The 23,618-nt window shown below is 31.3% G+C and overlaps 4 protein-coding genes and 1 long non-coding RNA gene across 5 annotated transcripts; all 5 read right to left on the reverse strand.

Moving 5' to 3' along the window:
• Nucleotides 1-234: 234 nt before the first annotated feature.
• Nucleotides 235-891, reverse strand: LOC108478066 (F-box protein CPR1-like). The gene has a single exon (XM_017780500.1). The coding sequence runs from the start codon at nt 889-891 to the stop codon at nt 235-237; it is 657 nt and encodes a 218-aa protein (XP_017635989.1).
• Nucleotides 892-9,403: 8,512 nt separating this feature from the next.
• LOC128279366 (uncharacterized) lies at nt 9,404-10,448 on the reverse strand. Its single transcript, XR_008269418.1, has 2 exons — nt 10,374-10,448; nt 9,404-9,693 (listed from the first exon to the last, which is right to left on the reverse strand). It is a non-coding gene; the product is annotated as an uncharacterized LOC128279366 (long non-coding RNA).
• A 3,557-nt stretch (nt 10,449-14,005) lies between these two features.
• On the reverse strand, nt 14,006-15,094 carry LOC108486610 (F-box protein CPR1-like). Its single transcript, XM_053032133.1, has one exon. The coding sequence runs from the start codon at nt 15,092-15,094 to the stop codon at nt 14,006-14,008; it is 1,089 nt and encodes a 362-aa protein (XP_052888093.1).
• A 1,796-nt stretch (nt 15,095-16,890) lies between these two features.
• On the reverse strand, nt 16,891-20,010 carry LOC108478047 (F-box protein CPR1-like). Its single transcript, XM_017780485.1, has 2 exons — nt 18,900-20,010; nt 16,891-16,904 (listed from the first exon to the last, which is right to left on the reverse strand). The coding sequence occupies exons 1-2, from the start codon at nt 20,008-20,010 to the stop codon at nt 16,891-16,893; spliced, it is 1,125 nt and encodes a 374-aa protein (XP_017635974.1).
• Nucleotides 20,011-22,469: 2,459 nt separating this feature from the next.
• On the reverse strand, nt 22,470-22,910 carry LOC108478039 (F-box protein CPR1-like). Its single transcript, XM_017780477.2, has 2 exons — nt 22,562-22,910; nt 22,470-22,480 (listed from the first exon to the last, which is right to left on the reverse strand). Exons 1-2 carry the CDS (start codon nt 22,908-22,910, stop codon nt 22,470-22,472), a joined length of 360 nt encoding a protein of 119 aa, XP_017635966.2.
• Nucleotides 22,911-23,618: the final 708 nt, after the last annotated feature.

Here is a 23,618-nt window from a genome sequence, read left to right on the forward strand (position 1 = left end):
TGAAATATTGTGGGGTTCGTTCCATGATATCGATTTAATCCAAGATTGTTTAACCCCATATTCCTTCATTATCCATACATCAACCACAACAGTATTGATTTCCCTATAAGTTGCAGTCAAACAAAGGTCACCCCCCATGGCTTTTATGTCGAACCAAAAAAGCTTATCTAAACAAAAATCCGGTAATTCAACGAAACGGAATTCCTCGCTCCCGAGATCGAAACCAACAAGGTTTCAATTATCCGATTGGGGAGTTTTAAATACCATCCAATGTAAAGCGTTGTTAGCCAAAAACCCAAATTCTCGATTGAATTTAAGATAAAAGCAGACATCCTTAATCCTTCTCCAACAATTGCTCCTCAAGCTGTAAACCTTTGCTTCAGAATGAAAATATTCATTATTGTTTCCATGTGACTGGACCATTCGAACCAATTTGTAGTCATCAGAAATGGGCTCGTACCCAAATCCATAATAAGTTGAAGGGGTAGAGCTAATCGATGTAGATGAAAAGTCTATTTCAGTGGAAGGTAATACCTGGGATTTTCTCGTTGAAGGGTTCCATAGAAATATTCTATCCTTGTCGTCTATTAGAGCCAGTAAACCATTGCAAGAACCCGATATTTTAATGGGACTATCGGTGAGTGGGGGGGTGATTATTTGAGTTGTTTTGAGTGAGTCGTAGTTGACGGAGAGGAAATCGTACCCCCAGCGACGGAGAATAAGGGAGTAATTGGTATTGGTTTTGACGGAATGGGAGAGGTGGAGTTTGATGAAATATGGATCATCAATCGAAAAGCACCAGAGCTTTGAAACACACTTGAAGCGTAGAAGGTCTTTTACACTTAAACCACGTAGTATTTCAATGGTCAAATCATGCGAGAGGGTCGCCATTGTTAGGGTTTTTGGATGGGTTAGTGTAAGCAAAGAAAAAAGTTTTTTTAAAAGTATAAGAGTTGAGATTTAGGAGTAGAGAAAAACATGGAGGTGAAAAACAATGTTTTTAAAGGTTTGTTTAATTTTTATTTAAAAAATGTGTTTTAAAGTTCTGGGTAAATTGCATTCAATGTCATTAAACTATTGGAACATTCACGTTTTGGTAACTTAACTTCCAAAAGTTCCATAATGATCATTGAAGTATTAGAAAGTTTTTATTTAAATCATTAGGCTGTTTTTTTTCCTTAAGTCTAGCTATGAGTTCCAAGCAACACTTCAATGATAGATACGGTGGATTAGTACCCATTGATGATTAAATAAACATACTTTAGATCTAAGTCAATCTAACGTCAGTGTCGGAGATCAAAGAAGAAAGCTATTTGGATTTTAATTCATAAATTTGTAACATTCACAATTGTGTCATGAAATAAAATGAATTGTAAAAGAGACAAAGAATGATAGCTTTTGATTTGTGTAAGCTATGTGAACAAAGAAGATCATACAATAATGATTTTATCATTTTAGAGACTTAAATGAAAACTTTCGATTAGTTCAATGGCTATTTTGTAATTTTTTGAAGTTAAGTGACTAAACGTAAAATTACCTATGTTTTAGTGACCTCAAGTGTAATTTACCCTTTTTTTAATCGAATTGTAAACAGGTTCAACCAAACTCGAGCCTTAAATGTTAAAGTCTAAATTCGACCCATATTTCAAGTGAAGTTACTTTTTGATAGACCAATTTTTTAGCCTCGTACCTTTATCTGAATCCTCTTATATAACATGTTTGACTAAACAAACTCAAATTTTATTTGATAATTATCAAGTAAATCTTGAACTTGAGCAATTCTGTTGTAGCACCCCAAACCCGGCCCAGAAGTTATGGCCGGATCCGGCATGCCACATCAAAAACATTAAAAAAAATCCATTCTAAGTCCAGAAAATCGTACTTAATGTTCAAAAGATTAATTCATTAAGGGTTAAAGTGAATGGAAGTCATGCACCGTAGGAAACCGAAAAGAGGTGGTGAGTCCATCTGATCGCTTAATACCAAGCTCCTTCGGATCCAATCCTAGACATGCATACCGCCATTGCCACACCTTAACGTCATGGATATTTCTAGGAAACCGATTTGATTAAGTCATTTTAGGAAAAGTGATTAATTTTGGAAAATACTTTCATTGCGGAAGCTTTGCTTGTTGTCGTGTTATTTTGAAATCAACTGTTGTTTTTGAAACGCGCCTAAAGCTATCCGGTTTCAACAGTTAAAATAAGTAATACCTATCTTAGTAATACATATTAAAACCATCAAAAATAAATAAGCGGCCTTATTACATTTAAAAGCCCAAAACCTCAAACGTAATTAAAAGGATGTCCAGTTCACGGAAGAAAATCAAACTTTCGGAAGGGTGGCCATCTCAATTCCCTCATGACTCCAAGCCCACTATGGTTGGGGATTTCTGCGTGGATGAAAATAAAAGGGTGAGTTTGGGGAAACTCAGTGTGTAAGGAAACCCCTTCAAAGCCCAAGTCACTCAAGTCTATTGGGCCTAAGCCCATTCAGTAATGATGGTCTTGGCCGAGCCCTTTTCAGATTATAATAAACCGGGCCTTAGCCCCTTATTCAGATAATGATGGCCCATAGGCCCATTTCAAAATACATGCAACATCAATAACATATGCAAGCCCATTTGGGTAATAAGTGATCTTGGGCCAAAGCCCTTCCAGATTATAATAAACGGGCCTTAGCCCTTATTCAAATAACAAGATGGCCCATAGGCCCATTTCAAAATACATGCAACATCAAGAACATATACAAGCCCATTTGGGAGACTACTCAACCCACCAACCACTACACTCCACCCGCACCAGCCATACACTCCATGTGGGGAATAGCTCAACCCACCCAAATTTAACACTCCACATTTGTACCTTCTTTGCTCGATTATCAAAGAATTGAGGCAAAGCCTCCAAGACGTGGACAAGCCACTTTCAAGACTTCCTCCGTCAATATCCCAGTCCCATGCATCGATAATAACAACATGGCATGCAATAAATAACAACAAATCAAACATGCATTTAGGTCAATTTAACCCTGGGGTATTTGGTAATTTATCTACTAGGTAAAATCGTAAATTTTCCACTTTTAAAGGTATTTCAAGAATTTATCTATTTTAGGTTTTTCATGCATATTCCTACTTTTCACGTACTAATGAATCACGATCGAGGGTTCTTACCGAATTGGGCCGTTATGGCCCATCATTCTAATTTTGGCCCATTAAGCCCAAAAATATCGAGGGCATAGTAATCATGCACTTTGCGGTCCAAACATTGCAGCTTACCAAAAACATTAATCGATTTACCTCACAAGCATTCGACACCTCGCAAATCTACAAAATACCGCTTTTAAGATTTCGCTTTTCGGCTTTTGCCGATCTAGACTAAGAAAGAGGGTGTTAGTTACACACTGCTTATGACATTTATATCTTGACGAGATCCACACACGAACCGCCTACAATTGGATTACTAACACGTTAATCTAACTATTCAAATACTGAAATACGATTAATCCCTTACAATATTCGCCAACCACACCTACAGATCATAGTAACTTATAAGAAATCAATAAGCAACTCATTAACAAATTTTGTCAATGTTTACCACATAATCATAATTTCACTGCAAGCTGTCTTCCTGAGCAACAGTCACTAAATCATTTATAACTGGAGCTACGAAACTCCAAATCAAGTGCCGTTAATTTTCCCTGAAAATAGACTCATATATCTTCTATCCATAAAATTTTCAGAATTTTGGTTTAGCCAATCAATACCAGATTTTTCTCAAAGTTTCCCATGTTTCACTGTTTGACTAATCTGACCACTCTTCATTACGAATCAAATTTCTCATTGTACAGAATTCAAAATATGTTCTTGTTTATTTCATTAGAAACTAGACTCAATAAGCTTTAATTACATAATTTATTCAGCTTCTAATTCATCTCCCACAATTTATGGTGATTTTCCAAAGTCACGTTACTGCTGCTATCCCAAGCAGATTTATTACCAAATCACTCTTTCATACACCTATCTTGCATGCATGTTATTTAAACATGTATATCACCAATCAATCATCACATATCTATGATTTTTACTTAAGCATAATCTCCATTTCATCATTTTAAAGCACAACATGTTAGCCGATTTTTCCTTTAGCATCTAAGGCACATGCATGTTCATTTGTTTGGCTCACTTCACCTATCTTCCATTTTTCATCAAAAGAACATGAAACAACAACCATTTCCTTCATTTTAATTCATGACTAAATGCTCACAACACAACTAAAAATCAAAATATACTTCAAGAGTTAAGGTAGAATCAAGAAGAACTCATGAACCTCAAAATAGAAGCAAGGTACCAAGAACTTACCTTCAATTTTCCTCCTCCTAATGACCGAATACTCAAGAGCTTTCTCCTCTCTTTTCTTCTCTAACTTTCAGCTATGATGAACAAAGATGGACAAAACTTTGTTCTTTTCACCCTTTTTCTTTTAATAAAACTTCATATTTCATCCATTTAATTCTTTAATACAAAAGACATGATATTCTTATCATGAAACATTTACCTAACCCATTATCATGAAACATTTACCTAACCCATTATCATGGAACATTTACCTAACCTATTATCATGAAACATTTACCTAACCTATTATCATGGAACGTTTACCTAACCTATTATCAATTTGTATCAATTTGTACCATAAATTGTGGATATCAAGTGTACATTTTGTCTACAACAACATGATGGTTGGCCACTTCATGTAAAATGGGAGGTTTATCATGCAAATCCTCCTATTTTGCACTCCTATTTATTTGGCCACTTCAATTTAGCCTATAGCATTTTTAAACATTTTCACATAGGTCCTATTTCATAATTTCACTCACAAATGACAAAATCAAAGCATGAAATTTTGTCAACATTCACAGAATTCCCGAAAATTGGGGCGTTACATCTGTTTTAAGTCAAATTCTATCATCTTAATCAATTCAAATGCTCACAAGCCTAACCGTACTTTTCATTTCAATATATTTTTATATCATAAAAAAAATGTATTTTAATATTATTGAACACGTGTTTGATTTTTGAGTTTTTAATTAAATGTAAACACATGAAAAGTGCTATTATTATAATATTAATTATAAGTTAAAAGAAGAGATATTTCTTTAACTTCATAATTGAATTAGTGATTCGATTAAAAGTTACATCAACTTAGTAAATGCTTAAACAAATCAGTTTATATATTTATCGTAAATAAACAAATCAATTTATTATAAAAATAAAAGGTCTTAATTATTAGCGCATTTTTGTTTTAGTTATCAAATTTCAAATATTTTCAATTTCATCATTAATATTTTCGGTTAGTTTTGTTTTGGTCATTTTCCATTAAATTGTTAGCAAAAATAATGATTTAACCTTGTTTTTAATTGGTACAATAATAAATTTAGTCATCGACACTTACACACTTTATCAATTTGGTCCTAGCTCTAGATAATTTAATAAAATTAGCCCTCCATATTTACAAATTCTATAAATTTAGTCCACATACACATTCAACTCACCATTAACATATATATAATATTGCATTCATAGATAGATCAACAAATATTGGCACCTTTACTATTAATAACCAATTATTAGTGTATTTCAATTTTGGCCATTTAACTATATAAACTTTAAATTTCGTAACTAATATTATTAAAATGTTCTCTTATATTCAAAATTTGAAAATTTTTGTGAATACTTGTGTTTGGAATTTATAATTTTATTTATATAATTATTTTATTCTCCTAATTTGTATGATTAATGAAATCCAAAATCATATTTTCTATATTTTCTATATAGAAAATTGATTTAAAGTTAGAACCAAATTATATTCAACTTGTTTAGTCCAACTAGTTCATACAATTATGTTCATGATATGGTAATTAATTAATTTGACAATGTAATTTCAGCATGGTTGGACCAATAAAATGAAGTATCTAATCTCCGCTGAGGAAAAATCTCGAATTGGTATTACATTTATGATTGCCACCTATATTATATTCATAAATCTTTTTTAATTTATAAATTATAAATAGAAATAAGAACAATTTCAAACTATTAATAAATATAATGATATCATCCTTCAATACATAAAAACATAAATTGAATTGGTGTTGATAGGACTGCATAAACCCTAAATTGTTGTTGATAGGGTTGTTTAAATTGGTGCTAACCGGCTAGTTGGATAGTTAATGACACCAAGCAAGTCAACATTTGCCATGTCACTTTGCCATTACGTCTGTAACGAAAAACGGCAAAAAGAACTGTTTTGTCATTTTCCTAAAGTTGAGTGACTCAAATGAAACCAATGTGATTGCTTTGTCAGCTACCCCAATGTTGAGTAACTGTTGGTGTAATTTACCCTTTAAAGTATAAGAGTTAAGGCTTAGGACTATTGGAAAGAGAATTTTGTATTAGTACCAGCTATGCGAATAGAGAAGGTCATACAATAATTTTAAATCAAATTTGATTTAATAATTATCAAGTCGAGTTTAAATTAAGTAGTTCCATTCAAATAAAATTCAAACATTCTAATCAATTCCAAAGTTGGCAAGCCATCAAACTTTTTATTTAAATATATTTTTATATCATAAAATTATATTTTCACTTAAGTAGCTACCAATTACTACTGTATTTCTATTTTTGTCATTCAATTATATAAACTTTAAATTTCGTAACTAACATTATCAAAATGTTGTTTTGAGTCAACATTACGTTAATAATGTTGTTTCATAACCCACTTAAAATTTTTATACTTTTCATTTATATATTTATGTTTTATTCTACTAATTTGTATGATTAATGAAATAAAAAATCGTATTTTCTATATACAAATTTGATTTAAAGTTAAAAACAAATTATATCGATCTCGTGTTTAGTCCAATTAAGTCATTCATTAATTATGTTCAGGAGATCGATATAATTTGTTTCTAACTTTAAATCATAACAAGAAGACATAGTATTTGTGTTGTTTAATATATACTAGATTTTATGGCACGCGTGATATGGGCAAAAGAAAATATTTTCTGTTCAATATTAATTTATTTAATAATGAATATAGAAGTGATAACAAACTTGTATTTTAATACTATTGAACACGTGTTTAATTTTTGGATTTTAATTATAACATCAAATATAAATATAATGATATCATCCTACGATACATAAATCACGTAGTATTTCAATATATAATGATAACAAACTTATATTTTAATACTATTGAATACGTGTTCAATAAAAGATCTTTTACTCTTAAAGTACGTAGTGTTTCAATGATCATATCATGCGAGGGGTTGCCATTGTTAGGGTTTTCGGATGGTTAAGATAAGAAGAAAATATTTTTTAAAAGTAAAAAGGCAAAAACAATGTTTTTAAAGAAAAGTTTTTTTTTAATTGTGTTTTAAAGTTATGGGTAAACATTCATTGTCAAATTTAATTTGGTAATTATCAAATTAAGCTTGAGCTTAAGCAATTCTATTCAAGTTGAACACAAGTTTGATTTTTGGATTTTAATTAAAGATGATGTAAAAACATGATTATTATAATAATATTAATTATAAGTTTAAAGAAGAGATATTTATTTAATTGCATAATTGAATTAGAGACTCGATTAAAATGACCCAAACTCAATAAAATGTTTAAATAAATCAATTTATGTATTAATTATAAATAATTACTATAGAATTATATAACTTCAATTATTCATGTGCTTTCGACACATATCCAGACATAAATATAATTAAAATATATATTCATATATGATACTCAAATATAAATGAAAACAAGAAATGATGCCTAAGATTAATAGTGACGAATGAAAGCAATATACAAATTATCCAAATTCCAAACAATTTCAATTATGGACAAATATTAACATCATACACAAACTTTAATTAAAATTAAACCAAACGAATTCTTCCATTAATTAAAACTATATCCAAATATAAACATAATGATACTAGTCTCCAATACATAAAAATATAAATTGAAAATAATTGTATCGATACTCAGTAAACTAATCGAAAATTAAACTTCGCTTAACATTTAATTATCTCATATCCTTTCTCTAATTATAACACCAAGTGAATCTTCTTGGACAAATATACTTTTTTATGTAGAAGTACGTTTTTCTAAAACTGTCATTCAAAAAAAATATTCAGTGCTATAGTTGGATGTTAAAGACATCTATTTTTAAAACAAAATAATTGATTTTTTATGTCATTACTTATCTATTCCTATAAATTTTCTAAATTATAATTATATATATATATACACTATTATACAAATTGCATAAAAAATAATAGAAATGAGAAAATCATATAAAATGTTTCTATTTTAGAAGAAATCATCCCTAACAACATAGAAAACCCACTATAAATAGAAATTCATATTGCAACATACAAAGAGAAATGCACATAAAAGAATGCAATTAAGTTAATTTCTAGGGTTTAGGATTAGCATGGGCTTCTCTAGCACACCCAAATATCAATATAGTGATGTGGTCATCTAAATACATACAAAAAACATATATTTGAAATACTCATATCAGTTAATCACGTGAAAATACTCGTATAATTTCTTTAACAATATGTTTGTTTGAACCGAACCAAATTAAGATATCTATTCAAGGAGAGACACTAGATCGATTGACTCACAAACAAATACAAACCAATTGAATCGAAAAACTAATTGAACCGATTTTTATGATCTCTTTTAATTATTTATTTTATCGAATCGATGGTACAACCAGTTTAAACTACTAACTCAATTCTGACAACATTGCCAATAAAAATTGCACCATAAAAATATAATGCAAATCAATATGAGCAACAACAAAAATGCAATTAAATATAATTAAAAATATATGCCATATATGATACTCACAACATAATTGAAAAACGAACTTATAACTTTGATTCAAATCAAACCAAATTATCCAAATTATATTGAAAAACAATATACAAATTATCCAAATTCCAAACAATATCAATTAAGAATAAATATCAAAATAATGCATAAACTTTGATTCAAATCAAACCAAATCTGTAGCACCCCAAACCCGGCCCAGAAGTTATGGCCGGATCCGACATGCCACATCAAAAACGTAAAAAAAAATTTCCATTCTAAGTCCGAAAATCGTACTTGATGTTCAAAAGATTAATTCATTAAAGGTTAAAGTGAATGGAAGTCGTGCACCGGTAGGAAACCGAAAAGAGGTGGTGATTCCATCGGATCGCTAAGTACCAAGCTCCTTCGGATCCAATCCTAGACATGCATACCGCCATTGCCACACTTTAACGTCATGGATATTTCTAGGAAACCGATTTGATTAAGTCATTTTTAGGAAAAGTGATTAATTTTGGAAAATACTTTCATTGCGGAAGCTTTGCTTGTTGTCGTGTTATTTTGAAATCAACTGTTGTTTTTGAAAACGCGCCCTAAAGCTATCCAATTTCAACAGTTAAAATAAGTATTACCTATCTTAGTAATACATATTAAAACCATAAAAAATAATTAAGTGGCCTTATTACATTTAAAAACCCAAAACTTCAAACGTAAATAAAAGGATATCCAGTTCACCAGAAGAAAATCAAACTTTCAGAATGGGTGGCCACTCCGAATTCCCTCACAGCTCCAAGCCCACTATGGTTGGGGATTTCCTGCGTGGATGAAAATAAAATGGGTGAGTTTGGGGAAACTCAGTGTGTAAATTAACCCAACCATAGCCTATATCAGCTCAAACCACAGAAATAGAATAAGTTGGCCTTAGCCCAGAACAGAATTCAGAATAAAGCCCATAGGCCCATAGTAGAACAAAACAAATATTACATGTTTATGCAGAAACCCAACCATATCCAACCATATACACCCCCGTACCAACTTTACACCGTGTGGGGAGACAACTCGACCCACCCAACCGTTACACACCACAGAAATTGCAGCATGGCTGCCAGAACAGATAATGTGACAGAGTCACCAGATACAGATAATCGTGGCAGAGCCACCAGAACAGATATATGTGGTAGAGCCACCAGAACAGATATATGTGGCAGAGCCACCAGATCAGATATTTGTGGCATAGCCACCAGAACGCTTCCTCCATAATATAACCCATGTCCCCATGCAACAGACATATAATCATGGCATACATCATACAGAATCAGATCGTCATACTTTTCAGTCACAATTAACCCTAGGGGTATAAAGGTAATTTTGCACTTAGGGGTATAACAGTAATTTCCCATACATAGGGGTATTATAGTAATTTAGCTACTTTCAGGGTTTTCATACATATTCTAACTATTTACGTACTATCAGAACACTTACCGCGCATACTTACCAAATTAGGCCCGTTGGCCCATGAACCCGATCTTTGGCCCATTAAGCCCAAATTATCAAAATGTACGAAATCGCGTCATCGCAGTTTATTACTTTAGATTACCAAATATACAAACTCAACTATTTTACGAGCATTCGCTTTTCAAAATTCCCAAAATACCGACTTTTCGGTATTTTGCTTTTCGCTTTTGCCAATCTAGTCTATGAGAGGTGTCGATTACACACACATTTGCTGACGATATGTCGATTGAGATCCACACACGAACTGCCTACAATTGGATTAATAACACGTTAATCTAACTATTCAAATACGAACTACGTATTAACCCCTTACAATATTCGGTCAACCACACCTACAAATCATAGTAAGCTTATAAGAATTCAATAAGCAACTCATTAACAAATTTTTGTCAATGTTTACCACATAATCATAATTTCACTGCAAGCTGTCTTCCTGAGCAACAGTCACTAAATCATTTATAACTGGAGCTACGAAACTCCAAATCAAGTTCCGTTAATTTTCCCTGAAAATAGACTCATATATCTTCTATCCATAAAATTTTCAGAATTTTTGGTTTAGCCAATCAATACCAGATTTTTCTCAAAGTTTCCCATGTTTCACTGTTTGACTAATCTGACCACTCTTCATTACGAATCAAAATTCTCATTGTACAGAATTCAAAATATGTTCTTGTTTATTCCATTTGAAACTAGACTCATTAAGCTTTAATTACATAATTTATGCAGCTTCTAACTAATCTCCCATAATTTATGGTGATTTTCCAAAGTCACGTTACTGCTGCTGTCCCAAGCAGATTTATTACCAAATCACTCTTTCATACACCTATCTTGCATGCATGTTATTTAAACATGTATATCACCGATCAATCATCACATATCTATGATTTTACTTAAGTATAATCTCCATTTCATCATTTTAAAGCACAACATGTTAGCTGATTTTTCCCTTTAACATCTAAGGCACATATATGCTCATTTGTTTGGCTCAACTTCACCTATCTTCCATTTTTCATCAAAAGAACATGAAACAACAACCATTTCCTTCATTTTAATTCATGACTAAATGTTCACAACACAACTAAAAATCAAAATATACTTCAAGAGTTAAGGTAGAATCAAGAAGAACTCATGAACCTCAAAATAGAAGCAAGGTACCAAGAACTTACCTTCAATTTTCCTCTTCCTAATGACCAAATACTCAAGAGCTTTCTCCTCTCTTTTCTCTTCTCTAACTTTCAGCTATGATGAACAAAGATGGACAAAACTTTGTTCTTTTCACCCCTTTTTCTTTTAATAAAACTTCATATTTCATCCATTTAATTCTTTAATACAAAAGACATGAAATTCTTATCATGAAACATTTACCTAACCCATTATCATGAAACATTTACCTAACCCATTATCATGGAACATTTACCTAATCTATTATCATGAAACATTTACCTAACCTATTATCAATTTGTATCAATTTGTACCATAAATTATGGATATCAAGTGTACATTTTGTCTACAACAACATGATGGTTAGCCACTTCATGTAAAATGGGAGGTTTGTCATGCAAATCCTCCTATTTTGCACTCCTATTTATTTGGCCACTTCAATTTAGCCTATAGCATTTTCAAACATTTTCACATAGGTCCTATTTCATAATTTCACCCCCTTTTTCTTATGGAACAAAAATTAACTAAAATTACCGGGTTCTATCTTAAGCTTGGGCCATCTAGAGGCCCACTAACATAATTAAACCTATGCCAACATTCACAGGATTCCCAAAAATTGGGGCGTTACAAAATCAATTCTTCCATTAATTGGAATTGATGACATGATTGGTTCGATTCAAATCAAACCAAATCGATTCTTCCATTAATTGGAATTGATGACATGATTAGTTCGACTAGTAATCCGGTTCTAAAGACATTACCTAATAACATGAAAACCAATAATATATTATCAGATCAAACTAAACCAATTCTTCCATTAATTGGAATTAATTACAACAACATCCAAATATAAATATAAATATAATGATACAAGTCTTCAATACATAAAATATAAATTAAAAATACAACTTTGTTTAACGTTTAATTAACTCATATCCTTTTTCTAACTATAACACCAACTGAAGCTTCTTGGACAAAAATCATCCCTAACAACATAGAAAAACCCAATATAAGATCAAGATAGTATAGCTAGTTATACCTTGTCAAAAATTAAATTATGTGATATTAGATATCTAGAAGAATTTTTAAAAATTTCTTCATGAATATCAAAAATTAAAAATAAAAATATAGAATTTTGAAAAACCAATATTTTCATAAACTACCCCGCCATGGGATGAGATACGATAAAAAATATGTGTCTTATTTAGATAAACATAGTAAAAAATCAGAATAGCAAAGAAAATATAGATTCTATAGGAAATAGAATTAATTTTGCAAGAGAAAGAATAACTCTACATTGTCTACAAACTAAAGCGGCTAAACAAGTAAAAATAAATTAACTTATAGTCATTGTACAAAAATTCTAGAAAATGAATGGGAATTTGGATGTAAAACAACACGTCCTAATACTTATAAAAACATAAAAGAATAGAAAATATAAATTTATTAGGTGAAAACCAGGAAATAAAAAATATACTGGTAATAATAAGAAAAAGAAAAAAATTGTTAGAAAAAAAACTTCTAAAAAATCTAAAAAACAGATATGTAAATGTTTTATTTGTGATGAAGAAGGCCATATAGCACCAAACTGTCCAAATAAAGGAAAAAGTGCTAAAAAGATGATTAAAAGTCTTGAAGAACAAGATTTAGAAATTTGTTATGAAGAGGAAATAAATCCTGAAGAAATATTATATGAGTTAATATCAGAAACAGATTCCGATTCAGATGAAGGAGAATATATATTTATGTTTAATGTAGAAAGTAGTTCTAAAAATCAATTAGAAGAAATTCCTAAGTCTGAACAACAAGACATAAAATTAGGAAATTTGATTGGAGAAAAAAAGACTTTTCTGATGAAATGATAGAAAAAATAAATAAAAATCACATTTCTAAATAAGAAATATATAAAATATCTAAGTTTAAAATATGGAGTCAAAGACATATAGAAAAGATTAGTGCCAACACAAATGCTAAGGATACTAGAGGTGGATTAACAGAAATTCCATTATTTACTAAAGAAAAAATTAAGAGGATTAAAAGAAATCTCTCAAGTTAGATATATACATTTAGGTATAATTATGATAACAATTAGAGCCTTATTTAGAAAAGGACATGATATACCTATCATAGCAGTTTTATTAGATAAAAAATTTGAAAACCCTAAATGGAAATTCATATAGCAACATACAAAGAGAAATGCAACACATATTAATACATAAATGAAAGAAATTAAATTAATTTTTAGGATATCGATTCAAGAAGAAACACTAAACCAATTGACTCACAAATAAATACAGACCAATTAAATTGAGAAACCAATTAAACATTACCTAATAACCTAAAAAAACAATAATATATTTAGAAATTCAAATTGCAGCATACAAATATAAGTGCAAAACCATGAGCATAAAAAAAATGCAGTTAAATAAAGAAAATTTACCTCTGGGGACATCACTGTTGAGCATTACTATTAAGAGGGACAAGGCTGTCAACATACCAGTTCACTTCAAATGAAGTTGGAATATCTCTAATCACAACATTCTCAACCACTTGGCTTCTCAAATCATACCACACAAAACTGTCGACCCTTCTCCCCCAATTAAACCACTTGTATCCAATGAAGAATAAAACTTCGTAACCATCTTTTGAAAAAGCCAAAGGTAATGCAACTGTAGAACATGGCATAAAGTGGGGTTCCTTCCATGATATCAATTTAAACCAAGATTGTTTAACCCCATATTCCTTCATTATCCATACATCAACCACAACATTATCGGTTTCCCTATAAGTTGAAGTCAAACAAATGTCACCCCCAATGGCTTTTATGTGAAACCATAAAACCTTATCTAAACAACAATCCGGCAATTCAAGGAAACGGAATTCCTCGCTCCCCAGATCAAAACCAACAAGCTCTTTCTTACGCGATTGGGGAGTTTTAAAAACCATCCAATGTAAAGCGTTGTTAGCCAAAAACCCAAATTCTCGACTGAACTTATGATAAAAGCAGACATCCTTAATCCTTCTCCAACAGTTGCTCCTGAAGCTGTAAACCTTAGCTTCCGAATGAAAATATTCATCATTGTTTCCATGTGATTGGACCATTCGAACCAATTTGTAGTCATCAGAAATGGGATCGTACCCAAATCCATAATAAGTTGAAGATGGAGATGAGAACCCTATTTCATTGAAAGGTAGTACCTGGGATTTTCTCGTTGAAGGGTTCCATAGAAATATTCTATCCTTGTCGTCTACTAGAGCCAGCAAACCATTGCAAGAACCCAATATTTGAAGGGTTTTTCTTTGTTCACCGAATGGGTGGTTGAGTCTTTGGGTAGTTTCGAATAGGGCGCAGTTGACGGAGAAGAACTGGTCCTCCCAGTGACTGAGAATAAGAGAGTGATTGGTATTGGTTTTGAGCGAATGGGAGAGGTGGAGTTTGATGAAACATGGGTCGTCGATCGAAGAGCACCATGGCTTTGAAACGCTCCTGAAGCGTAGAAGATCTTTTACACTTAATCGACATAGTATATCACTGGTCATTTCATGTGGGAGTCTGGACATTGTTAGGGTTTTCAGATGGCTAAGGGTAAACAAAGAAGAAAATGTTTTTTTTAAAGTATAAGAGAAAAGCATGGCGTGAAAAACAATGTTTTTAAAGGTAAGTTTCTTTTTTATTTAATTATTACATTTTTATTTTTTAAAATTGTTTTAAAATTATAGTTAAATTACATTTAATGTCACTAAACTATTAAAAATTTTATACTTTAGTAATTTAATTTTAAAAGTTACTAAATGACCTACAACGGATTTTGCCAAGAGACTTGAATATTAAAGTTTAAATTTGACCCATATTTCAAGAAAGGTTATTTTTTTGTTTAAGCCTATTTTTAGACCTCATACTTTTGTTTAAATCCTCTTATATACCGAAGGACATTCGCAACCTGTTTCACTAAAAAAGCTAGTATTTAATTTGCATGTATGCTGGTGTTGTGCATGGTGGTAGCTGCACCCTTGGCTCAAGGGGCCATAACCTGTGCACTCATCTTCAATGGAACTTGGAGTTTGGTTTCTCTTCTGAATAATAGAACCAATGTTGGTTGCAAATGGATTTTTAAGACAAAGAAAAATGCAAATGGGTCGCTCGCCCGTCGCAAAGTTCAGTTGGTGGCGAAAAGGTTTTCTCAAGTTGCTGGTTTTGATTATAAAGAAACATTTAGTCTAGTCATCAGGCAACCTACAATGTGTGTCTTGTTGTCTTTGGCATTGACTAACAATTGGCAACTCAGACAAATTGATATTAATAATGCCTTCTTGAAGGGAGATCTTACTGAGGAAATATATATGGATCAACCTCCGGGTTTTGAGCAATGTGATGAGCGTGGTGTTCCACTGGTTTGTCGACTACACAAGTAATTCTATGGGCTCAACCCAGCTCCACGAGCTTAGTTTGAGAAGCTGACTTCGTTTCTTGTTGGGTATCTCAGGTTTCAAGCTTCCAAGACTGATTCCTCAGTATTCATTAACGATTTGGAGTAGGCTAGTCAACTTTAATTAGCAGTTTATGTTAACAATATCATTGTAACAGGTGGCAGCTTGCACGATGTTGATTCCATCATCTCAGCTCTACATGAGCGATTCTCGCTGAAAGATTTGGGTAAACTCAATTATTTTGTAGGCATGGAGGTTCATCGCACATCTGATAGTCTATTGCACATCTGATAGTTCATCACACAATTTAAGCTATTGCATGATTATACCACCCTCTCTATCCTCCTTTCTTGCAAAATTTGCAATCCGATGTCCTGCTCCAATCTTAGTACTTAATCTTGTTTTTTAGGGTAAACCACACTTAAAGGTCACTAAATTATTAACAAGTTTACGTTTTGATCACTGAATTATAAAATGATCATAGAATTATTTAAAAGTTTTCATTCAGGTCACTAACTTGTTAAAATCATTATTGTATATGGCCTTCTCTGTTTGCATTGTTTGCACCAATCGAAAGCTTTTATTCCCTTTTTCTTGTACTGTTCAATTTTTTTCATGAAACTGCTTTAAGCATCACGAATCTATAAATTAAAATTCAAATACCTTTCTTCTCTGATCTTCGACATTGATCGTCCGACAAACTTGGATTTAAGGTATATTCTTCTACTCGTCGAAAGGTACTAATCTACTGTACCGATCGTCGAATTGTCGCTTAAAGATTACTATTCAAACTTTTTTTCACTTTAATCTTTTTTTTTGCCTCGATCAATTTTTTTTTTTTTTGCTCAATAATGGTAGAACACTACCACAACGAAGTAAATAACATACTAAAACACACCTACCCCCAATCAATCAAACAACCCTGAAAATCAAAAACCACTCACAAAACAAAGCCCATCCAAACACAAAACAAACTGAAATCCCCTCAAAAAGTATCTCTCTCTGATTAAAAGAAACAACAACCAAACATTAAAACACCATATAGACTCATACAACAGCAAACCCATATTCTCAAACATCCTAAAAAAATAGACCAACTCACCACCAAGCCTTAAACAAACATGGCCTACTCATTCCAGCAGATGCTAGTGTTTCTGCCATTTCATTACCATTCAGATTAGCTATTGAAAACGATATATTTCCAACACAGGCAATCCTCCTTTCTAAGACTGCAAATGTAGCTTGTTTCGACCATGGTCTCCTTTTTTGTCCAAAATCCAGTTATGAACCACCCTCGAGCCCATTTCGACAATTAATGAAAGTGTTAACTTGATGTGGCGTGTATAATTAATCGTTGTTAGAGATTTAACGTTTGGGTGATTAAAATAAAAATGTTTTAAAAGTCGGGTGACAAAATAGCAAGTATTTCATTTTGAGTGACCAAAATAAAAATAAAATTATTAATTAGATTTAATATCTTATCTTATTGATTATATTTATTGTATAAACAAAAAGGGTCTCAATTATTAAGGTGTTTTTGTTTTAGCTATCAAATTACAAAAACTTTCAATTTCATCACTAACATTTTCGGTTAGTTCTGTTTTGATCACTTTCCATTAAAGAAGGATGACGATTTAGCTTTTTTTTAATTGATATATTAACACATTTAGTCATCAACACTTACACATTTTATCATTTTAGTCTAAATTCTTAATAATTTAATAAAATTAACCCTCCACATTTACTAATTATATAAATTTGGTCCACATACACATTTAGTCATCGACAGTTACACATTTTATCATTTTGGTCCTAGTTCTTAACAATTTAATAATAAAATTAACCCTCCTCATTTACAAATTATTTAAATTTGGTCCACATACACATTTAGTCATCGACAGTTACACATTTTATCATTTTGATCCTAGTTCTTAACAATTTAATAAAATTAACCCTCCTTATTTAGAAATTATATAAATTTGGTCCACATACACATTTAGTCATCGACAATTACACATTTTATCATTTTGATCCTAGTTCTTAACAATTTAATAAAATTAACCCTCCTCATTTACAAATTATATAAATTTGGTCCACATACACATTCAACTCACCATTAATATATATATATATCATTGCATCCATAGATAGATCAACAAATAATGAAACCTATACTATCAGTCACCAATTATTAATGTATTTCACCATGGTATTATGTCATAATCATAAATATTTTTATTTACAAACTTTAATAGAAATAACAACGAATTCAAATTATTAATCAATTGAATAATTTTTTTCCTTTACAAATTATAAATAGAAATAAGAGTGATTTCAAACTCTTAATCAATTAGTAATATGAGAAACACATATGCATAAAAGAAAAAGGAATTAAGTTAAAATAAATAAATAAAATGGAATCCATGGTATTTAATATTTATGTTGTTTAATATATACTAGATTTTATCGCATACATTACTTGGATGAAAAAAATATTTTCTGTTCAATGTTAATTTATTTAATAATAAATATAGAAATGATAACAAACTTGTATTTTAATATTATTGAACACATATTCAATTTTGGATTTTTAATTATAACACTAAATATAAATATAATAATAACATACTCCAAAACATAAAAATAATGATAACATACTGGTAAAGTAATCGAGAAACACATTTCGTTTAACATTTACCTCTTTCTCTGGACGAAACTGTTTTTTTTTATGTAGAAGTACATTTTTTCGGAACTGTCATTTAAAAAAAAATATTATTCAGTACTATAGTAGGATATTTAAGACATCTATTTTAATTTCTAGAAAGAGGAACATGAATGGAAATTCATATTGCAACATAGAAATAGAAATACAACACAAATTTCCATAAAAGAATGCAATTAAATAAAGAAAAATTACCTCTGGGGGGCTTCTGATTAAGAGGGACAAGGCTCTCAACATACAAGTCCACATCATAGACAATTGGAACACCTCTAATCCCAACCTTCTCAATCCTTTTGCTTCCCAAATCATACCACACAAGACTGTCTCTTTTGTCCCGATTGAATTTAAGGTGGAATAATACTTTGTCACCATTCTTTGAAAAAGCCAAAGGTACTTCAGATGGAGAACCTGGAATAAGGTCAGGATAGGTAGACGACATCAATTTAACCCAAGATTCTTTAACCCCATATTCCTTCATTATCCATACATCAGCCACAATATCACCTAATTCCCAGTAAGTTGCAGTCAAACAAAGGTGACCTCCCATGGCTTTTACGTTGAGATAGATATTCTCATCTATACAAAAATCTGGCAATTCAACTAAACTGAATTCCTCGCTCCGAAGATCAAAACCAACAAGGTTTCTACTACTCGATTCGGGAGTTTTAAAAACCATCCAATGTAAAACATTGTTAGCCAAAAACCCTAATTGTCGATAGGAAATAAAATAAAAGCAGAAACCTTTAATCCTTCTCCAAAAATTGCTCCTCAAGCTGTACACCTTAGCTTCAGAATGAAAATATTCATCATTTGCTCCAAGTAATTGGACAATTCGAACCAATTTATAGTCATCAGAAACGGGATCGTACCCAAATCCGCAATAAGTTGAACGGGAATAGCGTATCGGTGGAGATGAAAACTCTATTTCAGTTGAAGGTAATACCTGGTATTTTCTCGTTGAAGGGTTCCATAGTAACATTCTACCGTTTTCGTCTTCTACAGCCAGCAAACCATTGCAAGAACCCAATATTTGAATGGATTTTTTTTGTTCACCTAGTGGCTGCTTGAGTCTTCGAGTTATTTTGGGTGAGTCGTAGTTGACGGACAAGAACTGGTACTTACAATGACGGACAATAAGGGAGCGATTGGTATTGGTTTTGAGGGAATAGGAGAGGTGAAGTTTGATGAAATATGGATCATCGATCCAAGAACACCAGAACTTTGAAACGCATTTAAAGCGTAAAAGATCTTTTACACTTAAACAGCGTAAGATGTCAAGAGTCATATCATGGGAGAGGATTGCCATTTTCAAGAGATTTTGGATATGTAGGTTAATCAAAGAAGAAAAAAGTTTTTTAAGGGTTTAGCTGTAGAGAAAAGCATAGCATGGAAAACAATGATTTTAAAGCTAAGCTCCTTTTTATTTAATTATTGTATTTCTGTTCAACTCGAATTCAAGTATCCTAATCAAATATTCAATCTAATCAAACTTTTTATTTTAATATATTTTAATATCATGAAAAACTGAATACACATTCGATATTTGAATTTTTAATTAAAAATGTTGTAAACACATAAAAAGTTTATTATAATAATATTAATTATAAATTAAAAAAGAGATATTTCTTTAATTTCATGGTTAATAATTACACCAATTTAGTAATATGCTTATAAGCTATATAACTCCAATTACTCATGTCGAACTTAAGCTTAAGTAATTTCATTCAAAATCTAATTCAAGCATTCTAATCGATTTCAAAGCTCATAAACCCGATCAAACTTTTTAATTAAATATATTCTTATATCATGAAATTATATTTTCAATTATTATTAAGCTACCATGTTTGAATTTAAGTTATATCTTTTTAAGTATAAACTCCTATCTCAAATTCAGAAATTGGTATTCCATTTAGCTGAAGCCAGGTATCGAGGCTACACTCAATTAAACCGTTAAGCCAAAGCTTTGCACAATGATCTGGCTCAGGTCCTCCATTGCAGCATGAATAAGAAAGAACAGTGGCGCAGCTTTTCAGCTTAGTGGCATTAGCGAATGAGAGAGAGATTGCTTTACTTACTAAAGCATTGCTCTAACCTTAATCATGTTGAGACGGCTCATGGATCCATAGTTCGAACAGCCCTCCATCACCACAAGCTTCTTCTCAACCAATTCATCGAAACACGTATGCCCACTCCGTATTCGCTGTTCATTCCCAAACCCACCCTCACATTTATGTTTTCAACACCATGATCAAGGCGATGACACTCTGCAACTCCGCCTTAATCTATTGCATGATTATACCACCCTCTCTATCCTCCTCTCTTGCAAAATTTGCAGTCCCATGTCCTGCTCCAATCTTGGTACTTAACATTGTTTTTTTTTAGGGTAAATCACGTTCGCTAAATTAAATTATAAAATTATTTAAAAGTTTTCATTCAAGTCACTAACCTGTTAAAATTATTGTTGTATATGATCTTCTCTATTTGCATTCACTAACCTGTTAAAATTATTGTTGTATATGATCTTCTCTATTTACATTGCTTGCATTAATCAAAAACTTTCATTTCTTTTCTCTTCTACTCTTTAATTTTTTTTTCCATGAAACCGCTTTAAGCATCACAAATCTATAAATTAAAATTCAAACAGCTTTCTTTTTTTTTATCTTCGACATTAAACGTCAGATCGACTTAAATTTAAGGTATATTCTTATTTTCAACGTTGGATATTAATCCATTGTATTGATCATCGAATCGTCGCTTAAATATTACTATTCGATTTTTTTTTCACTTTAATATTTTTTTCTGTTTTGCCTTGACCAATATTTAGAAAAAGAATATTGTTTGGGTGACCAAAATGAAAGTGCTAACTTAATGTGGCGTGTACAATTAACCGTCGTTAGAGATTTAATGCTTGGTTGGCTGACAAAATTATAAGTATTTCATTTTCAGTGACCAAAATAAAAATAAAATTATTAATTAGATTCAATATCTTATCTTATTGATTATATTTATTGTAAAAATAAAAAAGGGTCTCAATTATTAGCGTGTTTTTGTTTTAGCTATCAAATTACAAAAATTTTCAATTTCATCACTATTTCATCACTAACATTTTTAGTTAGTTCTGTTTTGGTCACTTTTCATTAAAAAAAGGATGATGATGTAGCCTTTTTTTTAATTGATATATTAACACATTTAGTCATCGACAATTGCACATTTTATCATTTTAGTCCTATTTCTTAACAATTTAATAAAATTAACTCTCCATATTTACAAATTATATTTTGTCCACATGCACATTCAACTCACCATTACCATATATATATTATTTATAGATAGATCAACAAATAATGACACCTACTATTAGTCACCAATTATTAATGTATTTCAGCATGGTATTATGATATAATCATAAATATTTTTTATTTACAAATTATAATAGAAATAAGAATGATTTTAAACACTTAATCAATTGAGTAATATAAGAAATATGTATACATAAAAGAAAATATTTTCTGTTCAATGTTAATTTATTTAATAATGAATATAAAAGTGATACCAAATATAAATATAATGATACCATCGTCCAATACATAAAAATAATAATACCATACTCATAAAGTAATCGAGAAACCCTCATATCTTTTCTCTAATTATAACATAAGTGTGAAGTTTTCTAGATGAATCTACTTTTTGATGTATAAGTACATTTTCTCGAACTGTCATTCAAACAAAAAATTAATCACTGTTATAGTTAGATTTTAAAGACATTTATTTTAATTCTGCAAAAAGAAACATAAATAGAAATTCATATTCCAACACATATTTCCATAAAAGAAAGCAATTAAGTAAAGAAAAATTACCTCTATGGGGCTTCTTATTAACAGGGAAAAGGCTCTCAACATACAAGTACACATCATAGACAACTGGAACACCTTTAATCCCAACCTTCTCAACCCTTTTGCTTCCCAAATCATACCACACAAGACTGTCCCTGTTGCCCCGACTGTATTTATTGTGGAATAATACTTTGTTACCATTCTTTGAAAAAGCCAAAGGTACTTCAAATGGAGAACCTGGAAGAAGGTCAGGTTGGGTAGACGACATCAATTTAACCCAAGATTCTTTAACCCCATATTCCTTCATTATCCATACATCAACCACATCATTCAATTCCCTATGAGTTGCAGTCAAACAAAGGTAACCTCCCATGGCTTTTACGTCGAAATAGATATTCTCATCTAAACAAAATCCGGCAATTCAACTAAACGGAATTCCTCGCTCCGAAGATCAAAACCAACAAGGTTTCTATTACTCGATTCGCGAGTTTTAAAAACCATCCAACGTAAAACATTGTTAGCCAAAAACCCTAATTCTCGATAGAAAATAAGATAAAAGCAGAAATCCTTAATCCTTCTCCAACAGTTGCTCCTCAAGCTGTAAACCTTAGCTTCAGAATGAAAATATTCATCATTTTCTCCAAGTTATTGGACCATTCGAACCAATTTGTAGTCATCAGAAACGCGGTCGTACCCAAATCCGTAATAAATTGAACGGCCATAGCAAATCGATGGAGATGAAAAGTCTATTTTAGTGGAAGGTAATACCTGGTATTTTCTCGTTGAAAGGTTCCATACAAATATTCTATTGTAGTAATATTCTACAGCCAGCAAACCATTGCAAGAACCCAATATTTGAATGGGTTTTTTTTGTTCACCGAATGGCTGCTTGAGTCTTCGAGTTGTTTTGGGTGAGTCGTAGTTAACGGACAAGAACTGGAACTTCCTGTAACGGAGGATAAGGGAGTGATTGGTATTGGTTTTGAGGGAATACGAGAGATGAAGTTTGATGAAATATGGATCCTCCATCCAAGAACACCAGAGCTTTGAAACGCACTTAAAGCGCAGAAGATCTTTTACA

This window comes from Gossypium arboreum, chromosome 8, assembly GCF_025698485.1.
Source record: "Gossypium arboreum isolate Shixiya-1 chromosome 8, ASM2569848v2, whole genome shotgun sequence".
In the NCBI taxonomy this organism is placed as follows: Eukaryota; Viridiplantae; Streptophyta; class Magnoliopsida; order Malvales; family Malvaceae; genus Gossypium; species Gossypium arboreum.

Bases quoted from the DNA above. Each gene is read 5' to 3' on its own strand.
- LOC108478047 (XM_017780485.1), bottom strand. From the start codon at position 20,010: ATGGCAATCCTCTCCCATGATATGACTCTTGACATCTTACGCTGTTTA.
- LOC108478039 (XM_017780477.2), bottom strand. From the start codon at position 22,910: ATGGGAGGTTACCTTTGTTTGACTGCAACTCATAGGGAATTGAATGAT.
- LOC108478066 (XM_017780500.1), bottom strand. From the start codon at position 891: ATGGCGACCCTCTCGCATGATTTGACCATTGAAATACTACGTGGTTTA.
- LOC108486610 (XM_053032133.1), bottom strand. From the start codon at position 15,094: ATGACCAGTGATATACTATGTCGATTAAGTGTAAAAGATCTTCTACGC.